General features: G+C 37.6%; 2 protein-coding genes across 3 annotated transcripts; one reads left to right on the top strand and one right to left on the bottom strand.

Annotated features, from left to right (window-relative positions):
* The first annotated feature begins 385 nt into the window (after nt 1-385).
* LOC101895754 (glycine receptor subunit alpha-2) lies at nt 386-7,472 on the top strand. The gene is made up of 7 exons (XM_005191486.3): nt 386-858; nt 2,494-2,677; nt 2,740-2,966; nt 3,884-3,966; nt 4,027-4,161; nt 4,217-4,596; nt 6,892-7,472. The coding sequence occupies exons 1-7, from the start codon at nt 746-748 to the stop codon at nt 7,039-7,041; spliced, it is 1,272 nt and encodes a 423-aa protein (XP_005191543.1). The 5' UTR covers nt 386-745; the 3' UTR covers nt 7,042-7,472.
* A 251-nt stretch (nt 7,473-7,723) lies between these two features.
* Nucleotides 7,724-19,927, bottom strand: LOC101889955 (myotubularin-related protein 13). Of its 2 annotated transcripts, none has more exons than XM_005191450.4 (9): nt 18,876-19,927; nt 18,712-18,812; nt 18,045-18,630; nt 16,214-17,963; nt 13,702-15,986; nt 12,741-13,638; nt 12,528-12,652; nt 10,585-10,667; nt 7,724-8,454 (listed from the first exon to the last, which is right to left on the bottom strand). In XM_005191450.4, the coding sequence occupies exons 1-9, from the start codon at nt 18,928-18,930 to the stop codon at nt 8,362-8,364; spliced, it is 5,976 nt and encodes a 1,991-aa protein (XP_005191507.1). In that variant the 5' UTR covers nt 18,931-19,927; the 3' UTR covers nt 7,724-8,361. The 2 variants fall into 2 exon arrangements, with proteins under 2 accessions (XP_005191507.1, XP_005191508.1); XM_005191451.4 differs by having other exon boundaries at nt 13,711-15,986; nt 18,876-19,925.

The following is a 19,927-nucleotide window of genomic DNA, read 5'->3' as shown; positions in this document are numbered from 1 at the left end:
TTCAATAAATCAAATACATTTTAATCTGGCAATGCCATGCCATTGCAAAAGAAAAGACATCTCTGTGAAAGAGCAACAGGTGGGCAGTTAGAAATTACAGCATTATGATGTTTTATGGGAGCCATTTAAAATATTAAGTAATTTTTGCAGCTTTCTGATAAAGAAAATGTAATGGGATAACCAATTAATTGATATTTTATGGGTATATTCATTGAAATGCGTTTTTTAGGTTATGTTTACCTTTTTTGGTTTACTTATTCTAATGTTTTTATTTGTATTTTCTTTGCCAATTGTACAATTGTCAACGCATACGTTACAAAATACAAAATGCAAATGTCATGCTATGAAAAGCACAGCTAGAGAAACCATAGAAATTAAATTTAGACATTAGCTGGGAAATTAAAATGAACGCGAAAAAATACTCTCTAAAATCGACAATAAAACAAATATTAGCAAAAAATTTCTAATAGTGATAAAGTATTGAGTGAATTTTAAATAGATAATTTGTAAATATTGTAAATAACAAAACGTGTTTCAATAACGGTGTTTTAATCACAAAATCACTTGTTTCTTTTGCTAAAATCTTTCGCCCGTAAACCTGAATCGCCGTGGTCATTGTCTTACTGCAAATCCCATCTAAATACCACAATAAAGAATATAGAAATAAGCTAAACAACAAGCAAATCCAAAGAGAACGAGTGTAAAATATATAAAAATTATAAATAACAAAGAAAATAATAGAAAAATGTTTATAACTGCGAAACGTTTGAGACAAAACAAATTCCTTATAATTATCACAATTTATTGTTATCTATTGGAAAAATCAATATTGAAGTGCAATTGTGTTCATGGTTATAGGTATTTTGGTTTTATGTTTTATAAAAAAACAATATTTATAGTGCAATTCAAATTAAATCATAATGCCATTAATTTTGATTTCCTTTTCTTTAACGTTCATATTTTTAAATGTCACATATCAAAATGTACTGTTATTGAGTTTGATTACTAATCCGCTAACATCAGTGTGTGTATGTGCATGATTGCACATGTAAACTAACATTGGGGTGACCCGGGGGTTTAGTTCTTGTTCTGTGAAAATGAAAATAAGTGAATAATTTCATATCAAAAGTTTTTAAAGAAAAAATGTTTATTTCACAAAATATGGACACACTTAAATACTGACGTATAGCAACTGTCACGTTAAGTTAAAAGTGAATTGTAATAGTCATTGGCGACATAGAAAGTTTTTTTTTTAAATATTTTACTAATCAATCGCGTGATTCTGAAGATGTGCATCAAAAATTGTAGTGGCGCCCAAACGACCCATAAACATGAGTGTCAGAAATGATGATTCACAAAAGACAAACATATGATGGCTTCTAATGTTTTTATGTTTTTCTTTGCACATTCTGATGTGTGTAATTCGTCACAGGCTTAGGTGAAATATGAGAATATTACCTTATTTGTAATTTCACTTTTCCTCGCCTTTCACTGAGATAACATGTCATTTGCAATTTTGTTTGATGGTACAAGGTTCGTAGACATTTTTTTTAAATCATATAGATTTATATGTTGTGCCGCGTTCTGGATATGTTAAAAAATATGAAATAGTACAGGGTGAGATAAAAAACTCCAACAAAGTCAAAAGCCATAATTTTTACTTTTTTTAATTTTATTGAATGAAAGCAAAAAATGTCGGAAATAGCATCAAATCTTAGAATAAGTTTAGATTTGTTCGAATTGGTCACCTTTGGCACGAATTATGGCCTCCAAACGGTCAATGAAACCACGCGTCACACGCTGCTCGAATGTAGCTTTGCGGTATTTTGGGCCATTCCCGGCGGAGCGCTTGCTTGATGTGATCGACATTTTGGTATTTTTTAGTGCCATCCTTGCTTTCCAAAATACTCCAGAAACAATAGTCCAACGGATTGGTATCAGGAGATTTTGGTGGAACCCAATTTTGTAACCATTCTTGGGTGGCGCGTGCTGAGTGCGATGGTGCTGAGTCCTGTTGGAATGTCCAAGGTCTGCGGCCAAAATGTTTAATAAGCCTTCCAGAATATTTTCGCGATAATATTCGGCATTTATTCTGATGCCACGGTCGATTAATACGAGCTGACCTCTTTGGCAAGTAAACACGATCGTTTTGTTTGTCTACAATGCTTTGTACGCTTGTAAACTATGAATATCATTGGAATAATTATAACAGCTGTCGGTGGCTTAGAAATGACAGCAGTCTGAAGTTGGTTGCAGTTTTTTTCATTTCACCCTGTATATGCCATATGGAAGTAGTGAAATAGGGCTCGGCGCTTTCATTCTGGGTTGGCCTTAAATATTTCCATTTGGGCCTGACGAGATGTGCGCAAAAAGTCACAGAATCAGCAAGGCCATCCTTTAATAGGAAGCAAAATATTGGAGTCATCTGCCACTTTCTCACCTCACCCGACTATCAAACTTCTCAAGGCTTTTAAATTTCCTTTACAATTTCAGAAATGGCACCGATAGTTCAGAAACCGTACAACATTATGAGTTAAGTCTATCACTACCCGACATTTTGCCAATACCATCAAAATCTTATGATAAAAATCGGGCGCCAAAACTACTGGGCCAACCAACGGTGGTGTATTTTCATGTGACGGTACTATCCTTAGATTCAATCGATGAGGAATCTATGGTAAGTATCACTATGGGAATTTTTATATTATTTTTAATGACTGCTATTTTTTCGTCTTCCAGACCTATGTAACAGATATATTTCTAGCACAAAGTTGGCGTGATCCACGTTTACGTTTACCTGAGAATATGAGTGAAGAATATCGTATATTGGATGTTGATTGGTTGCACAGCATATGGCGGCCAGATTGTTTCTTCAAGAATGCCAAAAAAGTTACATTCCACGAAATGAGTATTCCGAATCATTATTTGTGGCTATATCATGATAAAACGCTGCTGTATATGTCCAAGTAAGAGTGGTTGTCCAGAAACTGTGGGCAAGAGCAGAATGAATATTTCAGAACAGAATGAATAAGTTAGAGATTTAGATGGATGTTGTTGCTTGGCTCGGGAATATCCGAGCCATACTTTAAATGCAGCAAAGATTCGCCATAAATAAAGGGCGACCAGAAAGTCGTTCTAATTCACAACTGCGAAGCGGCTAGAAAGCCGTATTTTAAAGACAAAGCAGAATGAAGGCGCTCCGCGTCACGCGTTTTTGATACAGACAGAACTCCCAACTACTTGGACTCTTAAATTCTCTTTTTGTGGTTGATAACGCGTAGCGCTTTCATTCTGCTCTTGCGACTAGAAACTTATCTTTATAAGTGACCAGAAAGTCGTGTGAAATCGTCTTTAAAAGCGACATGAAAGTCGACTTGAAAATCGTCTTTATAGGCCTTTAGAGGAGACCAAAAAGTCGTTCTTATAGGTGGCCAGAAGTCATCTTTATAGGTGACTTTAAAGTCGCCTGCATAGGCGACCAAACAGTCATCTTTATACAAGACTAGAAAGTCGTCTAGAAATTGGTTTTTAAAAGAGAAAAGAAATTCGTCTTTGTAGGCGACTTAAAAGTCGTCTTTTTAGGTGACATAAAAGTCATCTTTAGATGTGACTAGAAAGTCATCTTCATAGGCAACTAGAAAGTCGTCTTTTAACTGGAAAGCAACTGTAAAGTCGACTTTATAGACTACTTAAATATTATCTTTATAGGCGACTAGAAAGACTTTTATTCGCCATTACTGGCTTGCAGAAAGTCGGCGACTATTTATAGACGATCAGCATTTTGTTCCTTAAGCTAATCAAAACCTTAGACGAAGTGTTCATTCTGTTTAGACCTTAAAACTGCTTTATTTATATTAAATACCTTATTTTTTTCAAATCCCAGATTGACTTTGGTGCTTTCGTGTGCCATGAAATTTGAATCATATCCACATGATACTCAAGTTTGTTCCATGATGATCGAAAGCTGTAAGAACAAATTTGACTCCATTTCGAAGATAAATTTTAAATTCCCTTGATTTCTTTCAGTGTCCCACACGGTCAACGATTTGGTATTCATTTGGAATATGACAGATCCATTGGTTGTCAGTAATGAAATTGAATTACCACAATTAGATATATCGAATAATTTTACAACCGATTGTACCATAGAATACTCAACAGGTGAGTTCAGTTGGTGTTCCACGAAGAGTAATCATTAATCCACGTCCATCCTTAGGTAACTTCACCTGCCTAGCAATTGTATTTAATTTACGCCGTCGCCTGGGCTATCATTTACTCCACACCTATATACCATCAGCATTGATTGTGGTCATGTCCTGGATATCATTTTGGATTAAACCCGAGGCCATACCGGCTCGGGTAACACTCGGTGTGACATCACTACTAACGCTGGCCACACAAAATACACAGTCACAACAATTACTGCCACCAGTTTCATACGTCAAAGCCATTGACGTCTGGATGTCATCGTGTTCGGTATTTGTATTTCTATCACTAATGGAATTTGCCATAGTCAATAATTATATGGGCCCGGTGGCCACGAAGGCAATGAAAGGATATTCGGATGAGAATATAACCGATTTTGATGATATTAAGGTACGTTTTACATGGAGTTCAAGTGAGAATGGGTATACGTCAAACAAAATTTGTTCAATAACATTTTTCTGCCATTAAAATCCAGTAGGCGCTAAATAGCAATCACACATATTTTAAAGCGCTGGAATATGTTGAGATTTGAATCTAAAATTTGCGTTTCCTATAAAACAATTGCACTTCAGAAAAGGAATACTTAAAATTTGATGTGTGGCCAAGCCACTTTAAGTAGTATTTAACACAGGGTGATTTATGTGATTGGAAACTGCGTATATGATAAAGGGTGAGGTATAGGCAAGTTTTTCAAAGAAAAAAGTACGTTCCATATAATCCATAAAAAAGTACATTTTTGCCTGTTCAAGAATTTTACAATTTTTAATTTGGAATCCCAAAGCCTAATTGTTTTGGGTTCTTTTTTTATATCCTCTACCATTCTAGGGGGGGGGGGAGGTGTATATTAGCTTAGTCATTCCGTTTGTAACTCCTCGAAATATTTATGATATAACCTACAAAGTATATATAGGGTGAGATGAAAAAACTGCAACCAACTTCAGACTGCTGTCACTTCTAAGCCACTCGTTTGACAGCTGCTAAAATTATTCCAGTGACAGCTCATTCTATTGTTTACAAGAGTACAAAAAGCATTTTGGCGAGAATTTTCCACAAAAAAAGTTATTCGTGATGGAATTCAAGCGAGATAGTGTGATTTCTGTATATTTGGCTGGAAAACCACAAGCGGCTATCGCTAGAGCACTCCAGCATTTAAATGTGAATAAATCTTTTGTTTCGCGTACCATCGCCCGTTACCGTGATACTGGTAGCTGTTAGCGTAACCCGACGTCAAGGAAGTGGACGGAAGAAAACAGCAACATCAGCAGAAATGGTTAGAAAGGTAAAGAAGCGACTTGATAGAAACCGCGTTGCCGTAGTCGAAAAAATGGCTCGTGAGCTGAACATATCGCAATATTCCATTCGGCAAATATTGAAAAATGAGCTCGGGGTAAAGCCATTGAATTTCAAAAAAGTGCTAGAACTTACAACGCAACAGAAAGAAAATAGACTCAAAAGAGCTAAGGAGTTGCTTCGCTTGGCCGAAAGTGGTGAACTGCCGAATTTGGGTTTCTCCGATGAGAAAACATTCGTTGTCCAGCAGTTTGTAAACAAACGAAATGATCGTGTTTACTTGCCAAAGAGGTCAGTTGAAAATGTGACCTTCGGTTGGCCAGCAGAACTCAAGCGCCGACCATGGTGATGGTGTGGGCCGTCATAACAGCCGATGGTCGTTCTCCGCTCGTATTAATCGACGGTGGCATCAGAAAGCCCTGGACACGCAAACATTTTGGCCGCAGACATTGGACATTCCAACAGGAATCAGCACGCGTCACCCATCGCACTCAGCACGTGTCACCCAAGAATGATTTCAAAATCAGGTTCCTCGCCTCATTTCCAGCGCACAATGGCCACCCAAATCTCCGGATACCAATCCGTTGGACCATTATGTCTGGAGTATTTTTGAAAGCGAGGTTGGCACTAAAAATACCAAAGTGTCGATCACCTCAAACTAGCTCTTCGGCGGGAATGGGCCAAAAAACCGCAGAACAATATTCGGGCAGCGTGTGACGGTTTCATTGGCCGTTTGAAGACCATAATTCATAAACTAGCTGGACAATAGCAAGCAATCGGACAGACCTCTTATACTATTACGTGTAAGAACATTCCACGCTTACAGTTTTACAACTATTTCCTAGAAAAAATGATTTTATCCCAAAATAAGTAAACAATGCTCCACAATTTAAGAGAATAGTAGGAGGGTTTCCGACATCTTAAAATTATTTTCTTAATTTTTATTTTACTTTCTAAATGAAAATTCTGCGTTTGCAAGTTACCAAATTATGTTATCAGCGGCAAAAAAGTTAGAGAATCCCACTACCAATGAGAAATTATGAAAAGTTTATGTGTGGCCAGGCCACTTTATGTTTTGTTCAACACAGGGTGACTCACATGGCTGGAAATGAAATATTTTATGTGCTTCTTCGTTATTAGTTCCGCGCTCCTTTGGTGAATGTGTTCAAACCACTTATGTTGTCGGCCGTTTTGTTTTGATTCCTTTTGTGTTGTCCGCCTTTCTGTTTTGATTCCCATCTTTATTATCGATTTTCTCTCTGTGCTGTCTTTCTTTTCAGTGCTGCCAAGTATCCTTTGTTCGTTACTTCACTCTCCATACTCTCCATTAATAACATATTTTTTTTAAAAATAATTTTTTAAATTGATGTTTTCTTAATTTTTTTTTAATTATAGAATCCACATCGTGCCTCAATTATAGAACCACAATATGACACCTTCTGTCAAGGACATGCCACAGCACTGTTTATAGATAAATTTTCACGTTTCTTTTTTCCATTTTCATTTCTTATATTGAATATTGTTTATTGGACAACGTTTCTGTAATGATTTGTTATTAAATTAATCGCATTTTAAGTTCTAAAATAAATTACTCGGGATTCAGAAACAGAAAGTTATTAAAAAATGTGAAAAGAAATGTTTCATAAATGCTTCTGTGTCTGAACTCCGAGTTTTAATAACACAAAACTTCATCCTTACCTTGCCATACAAAAATGAAAAAAAAAACATTTGTTTTAAAAATGTAAATAATAAAGAGATTCATGAGCATATGACGACATGAAAGAAAAAACAACAAAACACTGATTTGCATTAAACAATTATTTTTGTGTTTTTTTATTATTATTTTTTTATTTTATGTATTTACTATATCAAGAGATGTAATAGTAAAAAAAAAATCAACATAAAAATTAGAAAAAAAGAAAACTAACTGATTATGGTATATATTAATGTATATTTCTTTAACCGATTCTTTGGCATAACATCGAGTATAAAGTTATTTTTTATAAAAAAAGAGATGAAAACTAATAATAATTAGGGAATAAACAAATATATTTACTATAATAAAGAACAATATATATAAAGGTTTTCTTCTGTATCATATTTAAACAAATACATACACATATTTATATGGTTTTTTTCCGGAGGGGGCGGGCAAAGGTCAATAGAGGGAAGAGTATGCAAGGGCGGGAGGTTAATCACATTCAATAAGTTAATGGTTTAAAGGTAGTTGTATTTTTTATTATTTTATTCTTTTCAAGGTAAGCTTTTTCAGGTTATAACAAAAACTATAGCTTAATTGTTGCAGAAACAAATAAAAAATCCTAGTAGTCCAACATGTGCTCTTCTATAAACTTAATTGTTATTTTTTTTATTAATAATATACATAAATTCTAAAACTAGAATCGCATTGAAAACAAAACCTAAGTAGAGGCAAATCATTCAATAGAATTTTCGAGAAAAAAATTGGATTTTCAAAAAAAAGTTTAACATTGAACAACTCACTCTATTTATTACTAATTTTAAAATAATTAAATTATAAATACATACATTTATTGCGTTATTGCAATTTTGAAAAATGCTTTGCGTTTTTGTTGTAAATTATACACAATAGTTTTTGTTTTGTTGGTTTTTTTTTTTGTTTTTGTAGAAAAGGCAAACAATTTGTTTTTTTAAATTTGTAAACAAAAAGTAACAAAATTCTTTTTTTTTCAATTTTTTTTTTTTGTATAAATACTTGACTAAATATTTTTTTCTACGACATTCAGTTTTCCATTTGTTATTAAATATAGATTTATAGAGAGATGGTAGTGGATGTGTGTGTGAGTGTGTAGATGATGATATACTTTTCCCCATATATATCTGCCTCTACTGCAAGCAAGCCTGAATTTTTTCTATCCACTCCTGGGCCAGATTTGCATTCATGGCATACAGATTGTAGGTTCGCCGAGAGGTTTTCAACTGTAGAGGGAGTCCAATTAAAAACAAAAATTAATTAGAAAATTCTATTAGATTTGGGATTGAAAGATATTCACATAATGGACGTTAAGTAAACCGAAAAAGAATATTCAATTTCTAAAAACACTTTATTATACCCTACACCATAGTATGGAGGGTATATTCCGCCCGGTCGAGGCGATAATAACGATATTAGGGCTGTCGTTTTTTGTCAATAGCGATGAATGATTGGTATTATCATTGTCGATACAACAGTCGATATGAAGTCGTTTTTAGAGAATATCTGTCGCCGTAAAAAATTGTGACGACATTGTATTTTTTAGTCGAAGTTTATATTTTAACAATTTTGTATTTGATATTTGACCATGAAAATAACAACAGCTAAACAATTTGGAAATATTGAAGTCATTTCCGACACTGGTCTACTAAGATCCTAGTGCTAAAAACCTAAATGCTGTGGCCAATTGAAACAATCCTAGTTTAGTAAAAACTCTTCGATTTTTCGAATTTTTTTTCAGAGGTAGGTATTTTTACCCTGATTCCGGGAGACTATTACCATGATTCCCCAGATTTTTGACTCGAAAGTCGGGATTTAAGACCGAGATCCACTTTTTTTGGAAAGATAAGAGTGCAGCTGTAATTTGGCATCAATTTTGTTAACCCCATAATGGGCCCTTTTTTACTTTTTGGGGAGTTTTATAAAAATCCGGAACTGAGAAATCGATCAGTGCGCCAACTTTTTTTCTGAACTGTCGATATCACTTCTATGTCTTACTGTAATACCATTTTTGGATCGAAGCGACGGCGATGGCGACTTGAACATAACGTCGTCGACGACTATAGAAGCTACAACCGTATTTGGGCCTATTAAGTTTGTCATTCCGTTTGTAACACTTCGAAATATACATTTTAGACCCCACAAAGTATATATATTCTTGAATAGTATAAAATTCTATGTCGATTTAGCGATGTCCGTCCATCTGGCCGTGTGTCCGTCACTCTAGCTTTCGAACGAAATGAAGTAGATCGATAAAATTTTACTCAAACTAATATAATGTCTGCAGGACTTGTGGTATTGAATATAGGTCATGTATGTCCACGTTTTAGTATAGCCCCCAGCCATATAACGGTACCTCCCGATATTCGATATTTTGATAATTTTAGCTACATTATTCACCGAAATTGTTTCAAATTTGGTATTTAAAGTTCGCAATGGATACTACAATCTAAGACAGGAAATTATCTGTGCAGGTCCACGTCTTCGTATAGCCCCCATAAAACGGTACCTCCCGATATTCGGTATTATTCATCGGAATTGTTTAAAATTGTTTAAAATTTAGTATCTTTTTGTTCGTAATGAATGCTACAGCTTATGACAGGAGATTGTCTATGCAGGTCCGCGCCTTCGTATAGCCCCCATATAACGGAACCTCCCGATATTCGGCATTACTCACCGGAATTGTTTCAAATTTGGTATTTGAAGTTCGTAATGGATACTACAACCTAAGACAGGGCAGGTCCACGTCTTCGTATAGCCCTAATATAACGGTATCTCCCGATATTCCGTAATTTTATGATTTTAGCGACACTATTCGCCAGAATTGTTTAAAATTTGGTATTTGAAGTTCGTAATGAATACTGCAACCTAAGAAAGAAAATTATCTGTGCAGGTCCACGTCTTCGTATAGCCCCTATAAAACGGTACCTCCCAATATTCGGTATTTTGATGATTTTAGCTAGATTATTCACCCATTTTTTCAATTTTCGCATTTGAATATTGTAATGGCTTATGACAAAAGTTACCTATGCAGGTCCATGTCGCCGTATAGACCCTAATATAATAGCTACATTCGGCATTTTTAAGAATTAACAAGATTTTAAACGGATTTTATTGTTTTTGAGAATTGCCAAATTCGTTCCAAATTGTGGAGGGTATTCAAAGTTCGGCCCGGCCGAACTTACAGCTTTTTTGTTTTTTCTGCGGAAGTGCATTCATGGGATTTCGCACAAACCTTTTTCCAAAATTTACTAGATTTCCTATTTTTATAACCACCAACTTCATATAATTATAGCATCGAACTTGGATCATATTTATAAAAATACTTTTCGGATTATTGCTGACGAAATACTTACATCGAAAAATCCTTTTTCATCTACACGTTTTGTGCCGATCTGTGTAGGTTGTGCGGCCGTAACACTTTGAACTTCTGCCAAATCTGAAAATAAAATATACGCACATTTTTAAAACCTTTCTCTCAAACAAAGATCAATTTTACAAAATACTAAAAGGCCAGTATGATCGAAATTCCTTCCCTTCAAAATTCTCTTAAAGCCTGGAAAGCAGATAAATAAGCTAAAAAGTATCAGTTGGTTTTTCCGACATTGGGTGCCAGAAGGATTGAACCTATATCTACCATCTTCACATCAGATCTTGTGTTTTTAGAAATATTTTGATAAGTGTGACTTTAAGAGAATCGGATATATTTTCGCTTTGTATAATATTTTGGTTAATCAATATTTTGGCACCTTTGTGGGGGAGCTACCTTCCATTTCTGCACCAGATCTTGTGGGGGTACAAATACAGGCTGAGATGAAAAAACAGCAACCAACTTCAGACTGCTGTCATTTCTAAGCCACTCGTCCGTTAAAATTATTTCAGTGACAGCGTGATTTCTTTATATTTGGCTGGAAAACCACAAGTGGCTATCGTTAGAGCACTCCAGCATTTAAATGTGAATAAATCTTTTGTGTCTCATACCATCGCACGTTACCGTGATACTGGTAGCGTAGTCCGACGCCAAGGAAGTGGATGGAAGAAAACAGCAACATCAGCAGAAATGGTTCGAAAAGTAAAGAAGCGAGTTGATCGAAATTTAGCTCAGGGTAAAGCCATCGAAATTCCAAAATGTGTAAGAACATACACCGCAACAGAAAGAAAATAGACTTAAAAGATTTATTTTCTCCTCTCCGATAAGAAAACATTCATTGTCCAGCAGTTTGGAAACAAACATAATGATCGTGTTTACTTGCCAAAGAGTTCAGCTGAAAATGTGCACCTTCGGTTGGCCACCAGAACTCAAGCGCCGGCCATGGTAATGGCGTGGGCCGCCATAGCAGCCGATGGTCGCTCTGGCATCAGAATAAATGCCGAATGCTAAATAATGTTCTGGAGGGTGTATTAAAGCTTTGGGCAGGCAAACATTTTGGCCGCAGACCTTGGACATTCCAACAGGAATCAGCAACATCGCACTCAGCACACACCACCTAAGAATGGTTACAAAATGAGGTTCCTCGCTTTATTTCCAGCGCACAATGTCCACCAAAATCTCCGGATACCAATCCGTTGGTCAATTGTGTCTGGAGTATTTTGGAGAGCAAGGTTGGCACTAAAAAATACCAAGGTGTCGATCACCTCGAGCAAGCGCTTCGCCGGGAATGCATAGCTACATTCGGGCAGCGTGTGACGGTTTCATTGGCCATAATTCGTGCAAAAGGTGACCAGTTCGAACAAAACTAATCTTATTCAAAAATTTGACGCTATTTCCGATATTTTTGCTTTCAGTCAATAAAATTAAAAAAAATGTAAAAATTATGGCAGTCTTTTTATCTCACCCTGCATGTCAAAGGTAGCAGAGATCTGATCTCAATATCTATTAGTCTCTCCAGAGATTTCATCAGAAAAGACGAAATACTGAGAGGCCTGTAGTCTTTTGGATGTATAAATTCCTTTTACAAAAGTTTAAAATGATTTTCCCGAAAATGTCATAATTTCGATTAAATTGAAGAATCAAAGGTCTTCTCAAAGAGGAACCAAGATCTCCACACAAGGACCACCAAAAGACATTTCATAAAACGTCATAATAACTTTCTCTAAACGGTGAAAAATTTTTTTCAAAAAAGTTTTCAACATTTCTTCTCTTAGGTGAGAAAGAAGACCAAAAGAATGTTTGTTTGTATGGAAGTTAAAAATGGATATCCTATCTTCTGAAAGGCCTACCAATTCTACTCATAGCAGACCAGAAAGTCTTTTCACGGTAGACCAAAAATGAAGAGCTTTTTTGTTTTCTTCAACTCACCTATAACTCCTTTACATGTTGAGTCCTCAACCGAATCATAATAACGCAATTGATGTTTGATGGAATCCAAAACAAACCAACGTTGTTTCCAATTCTTTAACAAGGCACCGCGTTTATAAAGATGTCTGCAAAATAAAATATTTAATATTATTTAAGATACATTGTTAACAAAAAAAAAAAAAAAAAAAAAAAAAAAAACATTTCCCCACTTACCCCTCATGTGTACGATTCTCGGCCACATTACTGCTGAATTGATTATAAAAATGATGTGATGATGTTCGTGCCGTGGTTGCCGCACTCGAGGCTATGCTCGCCGTATCGCCCTGTGATATATTGACATTGGGCGGCACCACACCCTCGACGGCCTTATATTTTGTGCAATTTTTCAGCGATAGCTCAGTACAACGTTCGTGATAGGAATTGCCGCAATCCATGCAGCGATAGCCCACAGGGCCCCATAAGAGTTTTGTGCAATGATTACAATTGGTGGGTGTGGTATAGGGATGTTTTTCAAAACGATGCGGATGGAAGAATTTCTCCTGGTTGCCGGACAGGCGTCCCTTCATAATTATCTCCAAGGTGGAACGTTTGTGTTGCAACTTGCCCTGATAGAAAAGGCTATTCAGGGAAGATTTACGTTCGATTCGCTCGATTTGTGGTACATCAAGACTAGTCCAAACTTGTTGCCATTTTTGTGGCAAATGGCCACGTTCCGTTTCAGCTTGTTTTACCTCGCTCAGCAGGCAAACAAAGGTGTTGGGATCTGTTTTCTCTATATTGTCATAGCCGGCAGAAATGACAATACGTTTACCTTTCAGTTCGGATAAATCTAATTCATCATCGGCACTTGTTACTTCCAGATCATATGGTGGTCCCTGAGCCAACTCTTCGTGGGTATAGTAAGGCCACAGATCCAAGGCTGCAGCACAGCTTTGTGGCCGCAAAACATCATCGTGCAGGTAGTAGATGAAATTGTAGAAAATTTGCGATTTGGAGTGTTGCCTTTCAATATAATCGAATATGGAATGGCCAATGCGATTGCAGTTTACCAAAGTTTTGCTACGTATATCCACAGGATAGACCCCAGACTCATCATCCGAACCATTGTTACCTATAGGAAAAAGAAGATAAATCCCGATTTAATAAACAACATCTTCAAGGGGGAAAATCTTACATTTATTACTTAGCAAATGTTTACTGGTCGACAGGGATCCACGTTTATCCTCCACCGCTGTTATGCCCATATCAAAACGTTCCACCTCACAATCGAACAGGAATGTGCGAAAACGACACGACACCGTGTGATAGGCCAGAAAGCGTATATAGAACTCATTGAACTCAAATGCCATGGGGAATTGTTTGTGTATCTGATAGACTCCGTCGAGGAATTGTAAGAATGTTGGAGCAAATGCAATATTTGAACTATTGTGGGAGGGTTTCAAATGGCTGCGATGGGCAAAGCGATGACCAAATGCAATCCATTCTTTTTCCACCAACACTCGGAAACCATCTATGGTACGATAATAGGGATCCAAACACAATTGGGCCAAGGCAGATATTTGGGCCGTGATATCCCAGCCATCTTCCAGCGACAGCATAACACTAGCCTCTTGCAAATCGATTAGATCCACCACAGCTCCTGAAAGTTGTAGCAGCGAGGAGATTTGTTGCAACCAATCTGACTGTTCAATGTTCTTGGCAAATGTTTGATCCGTTTCATTGGTAATGTTCGAGGGAAGACATGCGCGCATGAGCTTTTTAAAAGCAATGCGCGAGTGCCGAATATCGGGATAATCCACTGGTATAAACTCGGCTCCCAAATCGGCATTAACACTGGATTTTGTTTGGGATTTCTCGCCCAAAACATAGAGACGTATCTTCCTATAGGCTGAGGCACTATTCGATACTGCTGAGGAATTTTTAATGGTACCACTTTTTTGTTTGCCACCACCGCCGCCGCCAACATCATGTCCCGACATGGCCGATTTATTTTTCCTACTCACCTCCGGCGTTAGAGAGGTATTCAAATAATGCAAATCATCCACTGCCGAGGTGTTCAAAAGCAATGAATTCATTGACAAATTCATGCCCGTCAAATTGTAATGGGCCAGCGAAATATTCGGCTTGGGCATGGTATTAATCAAAGCCATAAAATATTTATCCTGTTCATGATAGTGGGCCACATCATTGGAGGTGTTATTCGAGCCTGTGGTACTGTTCTTAAGCATGCCTATCACAGATTTACTATGGGGCAAAGCTCCCCGTACTAGAAGGGCACCGTTGCGATGACGCCAAGTAGCTACCGGTATGCGTTGATTTTTATAACAACGACCCAGATGGGTTAAGGCGGCATCATGTACCTGTAGAGGAGCCACAAATATGGCCGGATATGAGCGACACATACTGTAATTGGAATTCACCGCCGTTGTACGGAAACCATTGTGGGCATCTTCGAAACCCAAACGTTTCCAGTCCCGCACATAGTTACGTTCACGCATACGTTCAATATCCTTGGCGGTGGCAATGCGTGGCAAGGTCTCATTATTCACCTCAAATTCATCATCCTCCAGTTCATCGTTTTGGGAATGTGTTTCCAAGGCATCCACCGAGGCTACCATTGTATCAAAATCCACGGCCGATGTTACCAACTTGCGTTTGGTGGTGGTGAATTTTTGTTTCAATCCCGCCTTTTTGGCCGTGCGCATCAAGGTCTTCTTGGCGAAACCCTTTAATGTGGAATATTTCTCCTTGGCCTTTAGCGGAACAGTGCCATGTATAATAGTGCCATATGATTGGAAGGCAAAATGTTCAAATTCATCAATGGGATGACGGGCCTTGTTCAATATCTTCCTAAAAGTTTCAATCATTTCCGGGGTTACTTCGGTATCAAAGGCCACTTTCATTAACTGGAAAGTACTTGATCTCAATTGCAATCCTTCCGGCAATGTTTGATCCAAATGGGCCAAATACAAGACGGATATTTTCTTTTCCTTCAGCAACGAAGAAATGGGAAATGCTCGAATTATTGTCTGTTCACAGGCCAAGGGATCACAGGGATTACCCTTGAAAATGATGCGATAATTGGTAAGGAATAATGCTCCCTCGGCGGGTATCAAACACTGGGTATCATCTTCTCGTCCATCGACCATTAGGAAACATCTCAAATGATCGGTAACAATTTCCTCCCCAGGCAATAGGCAGGGTGTTTGGATTTTTGGTTTCTGTACATGAGGATGACGTTTCGATTCCAAGTACACCGATTCCAGAGATTCAATATGCATATGCACCACACCAGGTACCATATCGTGAAGGTTGCGTATGTGATCCGATGTGACACCACCCTCCGTGCAGACTCGATCAATAAAACGTGAAACGATTTTTCCCACAGCCACACCCACCTCAGAGGCGTCGTTTTCTTCGAAACCCTCATCGGAGTGTTCACTGGCGGAGCCCATAATACTGGAACAGGAAAAGGGGAGAATTAAAAAAGAAGATTTAAAGCAAAAATAGACAAAATTCCGGATTCACAGAAAGTTGCATGAAGGAAATACTGGATTTTTTGGGAAAGCAGCGAAGGTACAATTTTGATATCTTCTCAATTGTTTCCTTTTGTTGCCATAACCCACCAGTTTTCTTCATACAATTGTCTGTCTCACTCCCAAACTATGAACCCGATTTCAACCCACCTGTTGGACACACTTTGATTATCGTCAAAACGAAACGTTTGCTTTGGCTTCGGTCCCACAGCATTGACATTGGGCGGTATGAGTAGGGACACCATTCTATTCGAATAATGTATCGCCTGACTGTACAGCGTCGACTCTTCCGATTGAGCCAATTCCTTTTTCTTCTCCTCTTCAATGGTGGGTGCTTTACGCATTTGTTCTGCGGTAATTTCCAAAGCAGTTGGCTCCTCCAGTGGCACATCATCGAGCACACAATTCGATTCTTTGTTGTTTTCATTTGCCCTACGATGTTGCATGTACAAGGCCTTGATGTGAGTCTGAACATCCTGATAGAATGTCGACTCCCAAAATTGTAAATTTTTCCAAATGCTATGATCCTGAATACTGGTGTAGGCAAATTGTATGATGCCCGTAGAGAGTTTTCGACAAAATATCGTGGACATGGGCAGCAGGGCAGCGGCCACAGTGTACTCATCAATACCCGTGGAGTTTTGTAATGTTTTATTCATGAAATTTATAACCAAATCGAATTGTTGATGATCCAGTACGGCCTTATTGCCGCGCACATAACCAAATAGCTCACGGCAAAATATCAAACGGGCATCACGATGTTTAAGGGTACGCGTAACGGCCGGCACCAATTTACGGGCATCGGCAATTTTGTTTTCAAAAATATATGCTACACAGGTTTTTAAAACCTCCAAACGTCGGGCTGAGTTCAATAGATTTGGTCTTATGTCTAAAACTTCGGGTAGGCGAGGTCCCATGGGTATTATGCGATTTTGATTGCGCTGTGATGTCAGGCGAGGTTGTAGGCAATTTTTCCTTATGCCATCGTTAATTATCATCTCAACTTTTTCGGGATTTAGGCGAGGGAAGGCTGGCTGATGGATGCGATGTGAGGCACCCTCGGGAGGCCGCAGCACTTTCTGTACATACATTTGCTGACTTGGATTTTCGTTTTCATACAAAACTTTACCCAACTCGGCAATGTGTATGTGCAGCAGACTTTTATTGTTTGCCTCCGATTTAAGCAACTCATTCATGGTGCTATACAATTCATCCCATGCATCAGAGGGCCTCCAGGGAGGGCCACGTTCATTGACAAAGGTGGTAAAGAACATGCTATCCAAGACACGAAACAAAAACTCACTTTCAATCAGATCTCTGGCCCCCAAAAAGCCAGCCTTATGAAATGTTATCACCGGCTTGGGATGTATACGTATGAGGGTGAGACATGAACGGTATCCCTGCAGTAGCTGAGCGAAAAGACGCATAAATATTGCCCTTAACTCCTTGTCAATTATTGCCTCGGTCTTGGGATAATTTGTTGGTTTCTCTTGCGATGGAAATGCCAAATCAGCTTGTGAAAGATTTGGAAATAATATCATTGTTAGTAATTCTTGAGTTTGTTCCCACAACGGTGAGGGCAGCACGGGTACGGGTGGTGTCAATGTTGGTGGTATTGTCACTAGCCCACCATCCAAATCGACAACAATAACATCGAGTAATTCATTGATTTCCGATTGCAACGAACTATGTATGCCCATAATGAATGGTGTCGGTGTTGACAGGACCTCGGAGAGCGGTGCCGGTAATATCGGTATATATACATGGGTATAACGAAATGGATACATGAGAGCAACCAGAGCTTTACAACTATCCGTTAGGTGGGAGTAGGATTTCGAATGAAAGAGTATTTTATTTTCAGTCATAACTGCACAAAGTAGTATGAGGACATTTTTAATGCCTGCAAGGGAGGAGAAGGAGAAAAAAACCAGGTATTAATATAAGTATATTTTAAGAGTAGAACAAAGCCCCACAAACTCACCCAATTGTTTAAACAAAAAATTCACCGATGTTCCGGTTATGGGCAACGATGATGACTGGGGTGGCTGCAACGATTGCTTATCACTTGCCCCAATCGAAAAACGAACTTGAGGTCCTCCCGCCGGCGGTACTTGTATACATCCTAATATATTACCAATCAGCGTTTCCAAGGCATATGGTAAATTTTCCACATACACCGTGTAGATGGTGCCCAGACAATTTTTAAATGTTTCGGCACAATCGAGACGTGATATTAAAACCAAACATTTCGGCGCATACATAACACTATGATGTGATATCAGTGATGTGGATGTTGTCGATGTTGAAATAATGCCACAATTCAAACCATTATTTGTTGATAAATTCGAATTGTTTAACGGTGAGGAATTTTGATATTTTGTTGGTGGATTGGCAATCGTTTCGTCCTCATCGTCGACGACTTTTTTGTTAAGCGTTATGGCTAGGGTCTCGTGGAAACTTAAACAGGCACAATAGTGTTTGTTTGCGTCAATATCGGTCAGAACGGAAGTGAAAAATTTCGGCTCCTGTTTCTCATAAGATAAATTCCAGCCTAATGGTTGACAAAACTACAAAAGAGGAAAACAGGGAAGAGAATTAATAAAAATAAAATCAAAACAAGGGCAAGATAAGAAAATATTGTGTCTTACCCATTCTATGCCTTCTATGAAGGGTGTATCCGGCCAATCTTTTTCGGGAAAGCGTTGTATAATCTTGCCACATGTTAGTAGACTATTTTCGGTAGCAGTTCCTAAGCAATAGAAGGGAATTGATTTTCAATTTTTTAATATTCCAAATGCAACAGAATACTTACGATCTTTTTCACTATCATAGCCGACAATAACAAAATAATCAGCAAGTCGTGACATGTCTGTGACAGCTGCTGCACTAATCAAAATATGTTGTGTTACTTTTGTTTTTGCATTTAGTATTTTCGTTGTTTTATGCGGCTTTTTGTGTTGCTGTTGTTGTTATTTTGTTTATTTGCTTTTGCTTTGTTTCCTAATGAGATTCCGGCAAAAGCAACAAATCTTTTAAACGATCACTTCAAATGCCAACACAAATTCGTGGATTATCAAAGAACTCTTCTTCTTCATTGCATCAAATGGAATGGGAATCTTTAAACTCAACAACAAAAAAACTAACTAATACAATGACCCACAATGATGATACCAACAATCATCTGCCACCTCCTCCTACTCCACTACAGCCGCCGACAACAGCAACACTCTTCTTTTTATTTTCTTCTTTTTTCTTCGTGTTTTGTTTAGAATGAGTTCATTTGCATAAAAAAGAAGAAACGTTGGCTCGTTCTATGTGTCGTCTTCCTTAACCGTCGTCGTCGTCGCCGTCTCTTGCCTGACTACGCTACCTGCTTGCCTTCTTCAATAACTAATTAATTCCATACACGTCGTTTTGATAAAACAACACCTTTCCATTCTTTTGGTATTTTTTTGCTGCTGTATGGTTTTATAATTTCTTTTTGACTTGATTACAAAAAAATTACTTATTTTTTTCCAAAAAAAAACGTATAAAAATTTTTTCGCATAGAATGTAATTTTTGTTTTTGTACACTTGTCTTTAACCACACCCCGTAATGGAAGATTGTGTTTTTTTCTCTTGGATCGTTTAGTGTATTGGGGTTTCGTTTGATGTATTATCTCGCTCGTTTTTTTGTTAATTATTTGATTCGTTTATGATTTTGTATAAAATTTCTTAATGATAATGGATATTTATCACTTGTTTTCTTGTAAACAAGAAAGTGCCACTTTTAAATGATTTAAATGTATCTCTAACTTGCGAAAATGTATCTCTATCCAAGAAGACCGACCAGGCAGATGTAAAATGGCTGGCGATATTATGGTG

Source organism: Musca domestica, unplaced genomic scaffold (genome assembly GCF_030504385.1).
Source record: "Musca domestica strain aabys unplaced genomic scaffold, Musca_domestica.polishedcontigs.V.1.1 24, whole genome shotgun sequence".
NCBI lineage: Eukaryota > Metazoa > Arthropoda > Insecta > Diptera > Muscidae > Musca > Musca domestica.
The sequence above is the reverse complement of the archived record's forward strand: the minus strand, read 5'-3'. Positions and strand labels throughout refer to the sequence as shown.

Bases quoted from the DNA above. Each gene is read 5' to 3' on its own strand.
- LOC101895754 (XM_005191486.3), top strand. From the start codon at position 746: ATGTTTATAACTGCGAAACGTTTGAGACAAAACAAATTCCTTATAATT. The intron at 2,678-2,739 runs GTAAGTATCACT...TTCGTCTTCCAG, and splicing joins CAATCGATGAGGAATCTATG to ACCTATGTAACAGATATATT. The intron at 4,597-6,891 runs GTACGTTTTACA...TTTTAATTATAG, and splicing joins CCGATTTTGATGATATTAAG to AATCCACATCGTGCCTCAAT.
- LOC101889955 (XM_005191450.4), bottom strand. From the start codon at position 18,930: ATGTCACGACTTGCTGATTATTTTGTTATTGTCGGCTATGATAGTGAA. The intron at 18,631-18,711 runs GTAAGACACAAT...CCTCTTTTGTAG, and splicing joins TCATAGAAGGCATAGAATGG to TTTTGTCAACCATTAGGCTG. The intron at 8,455-10,584 runs GTAAGTATTTCG...CTCCCTCTACAG, and splicing joins ATGAAAAAGGATTTTTCGAT to TTGAAAACCTCTCGGCGAAC.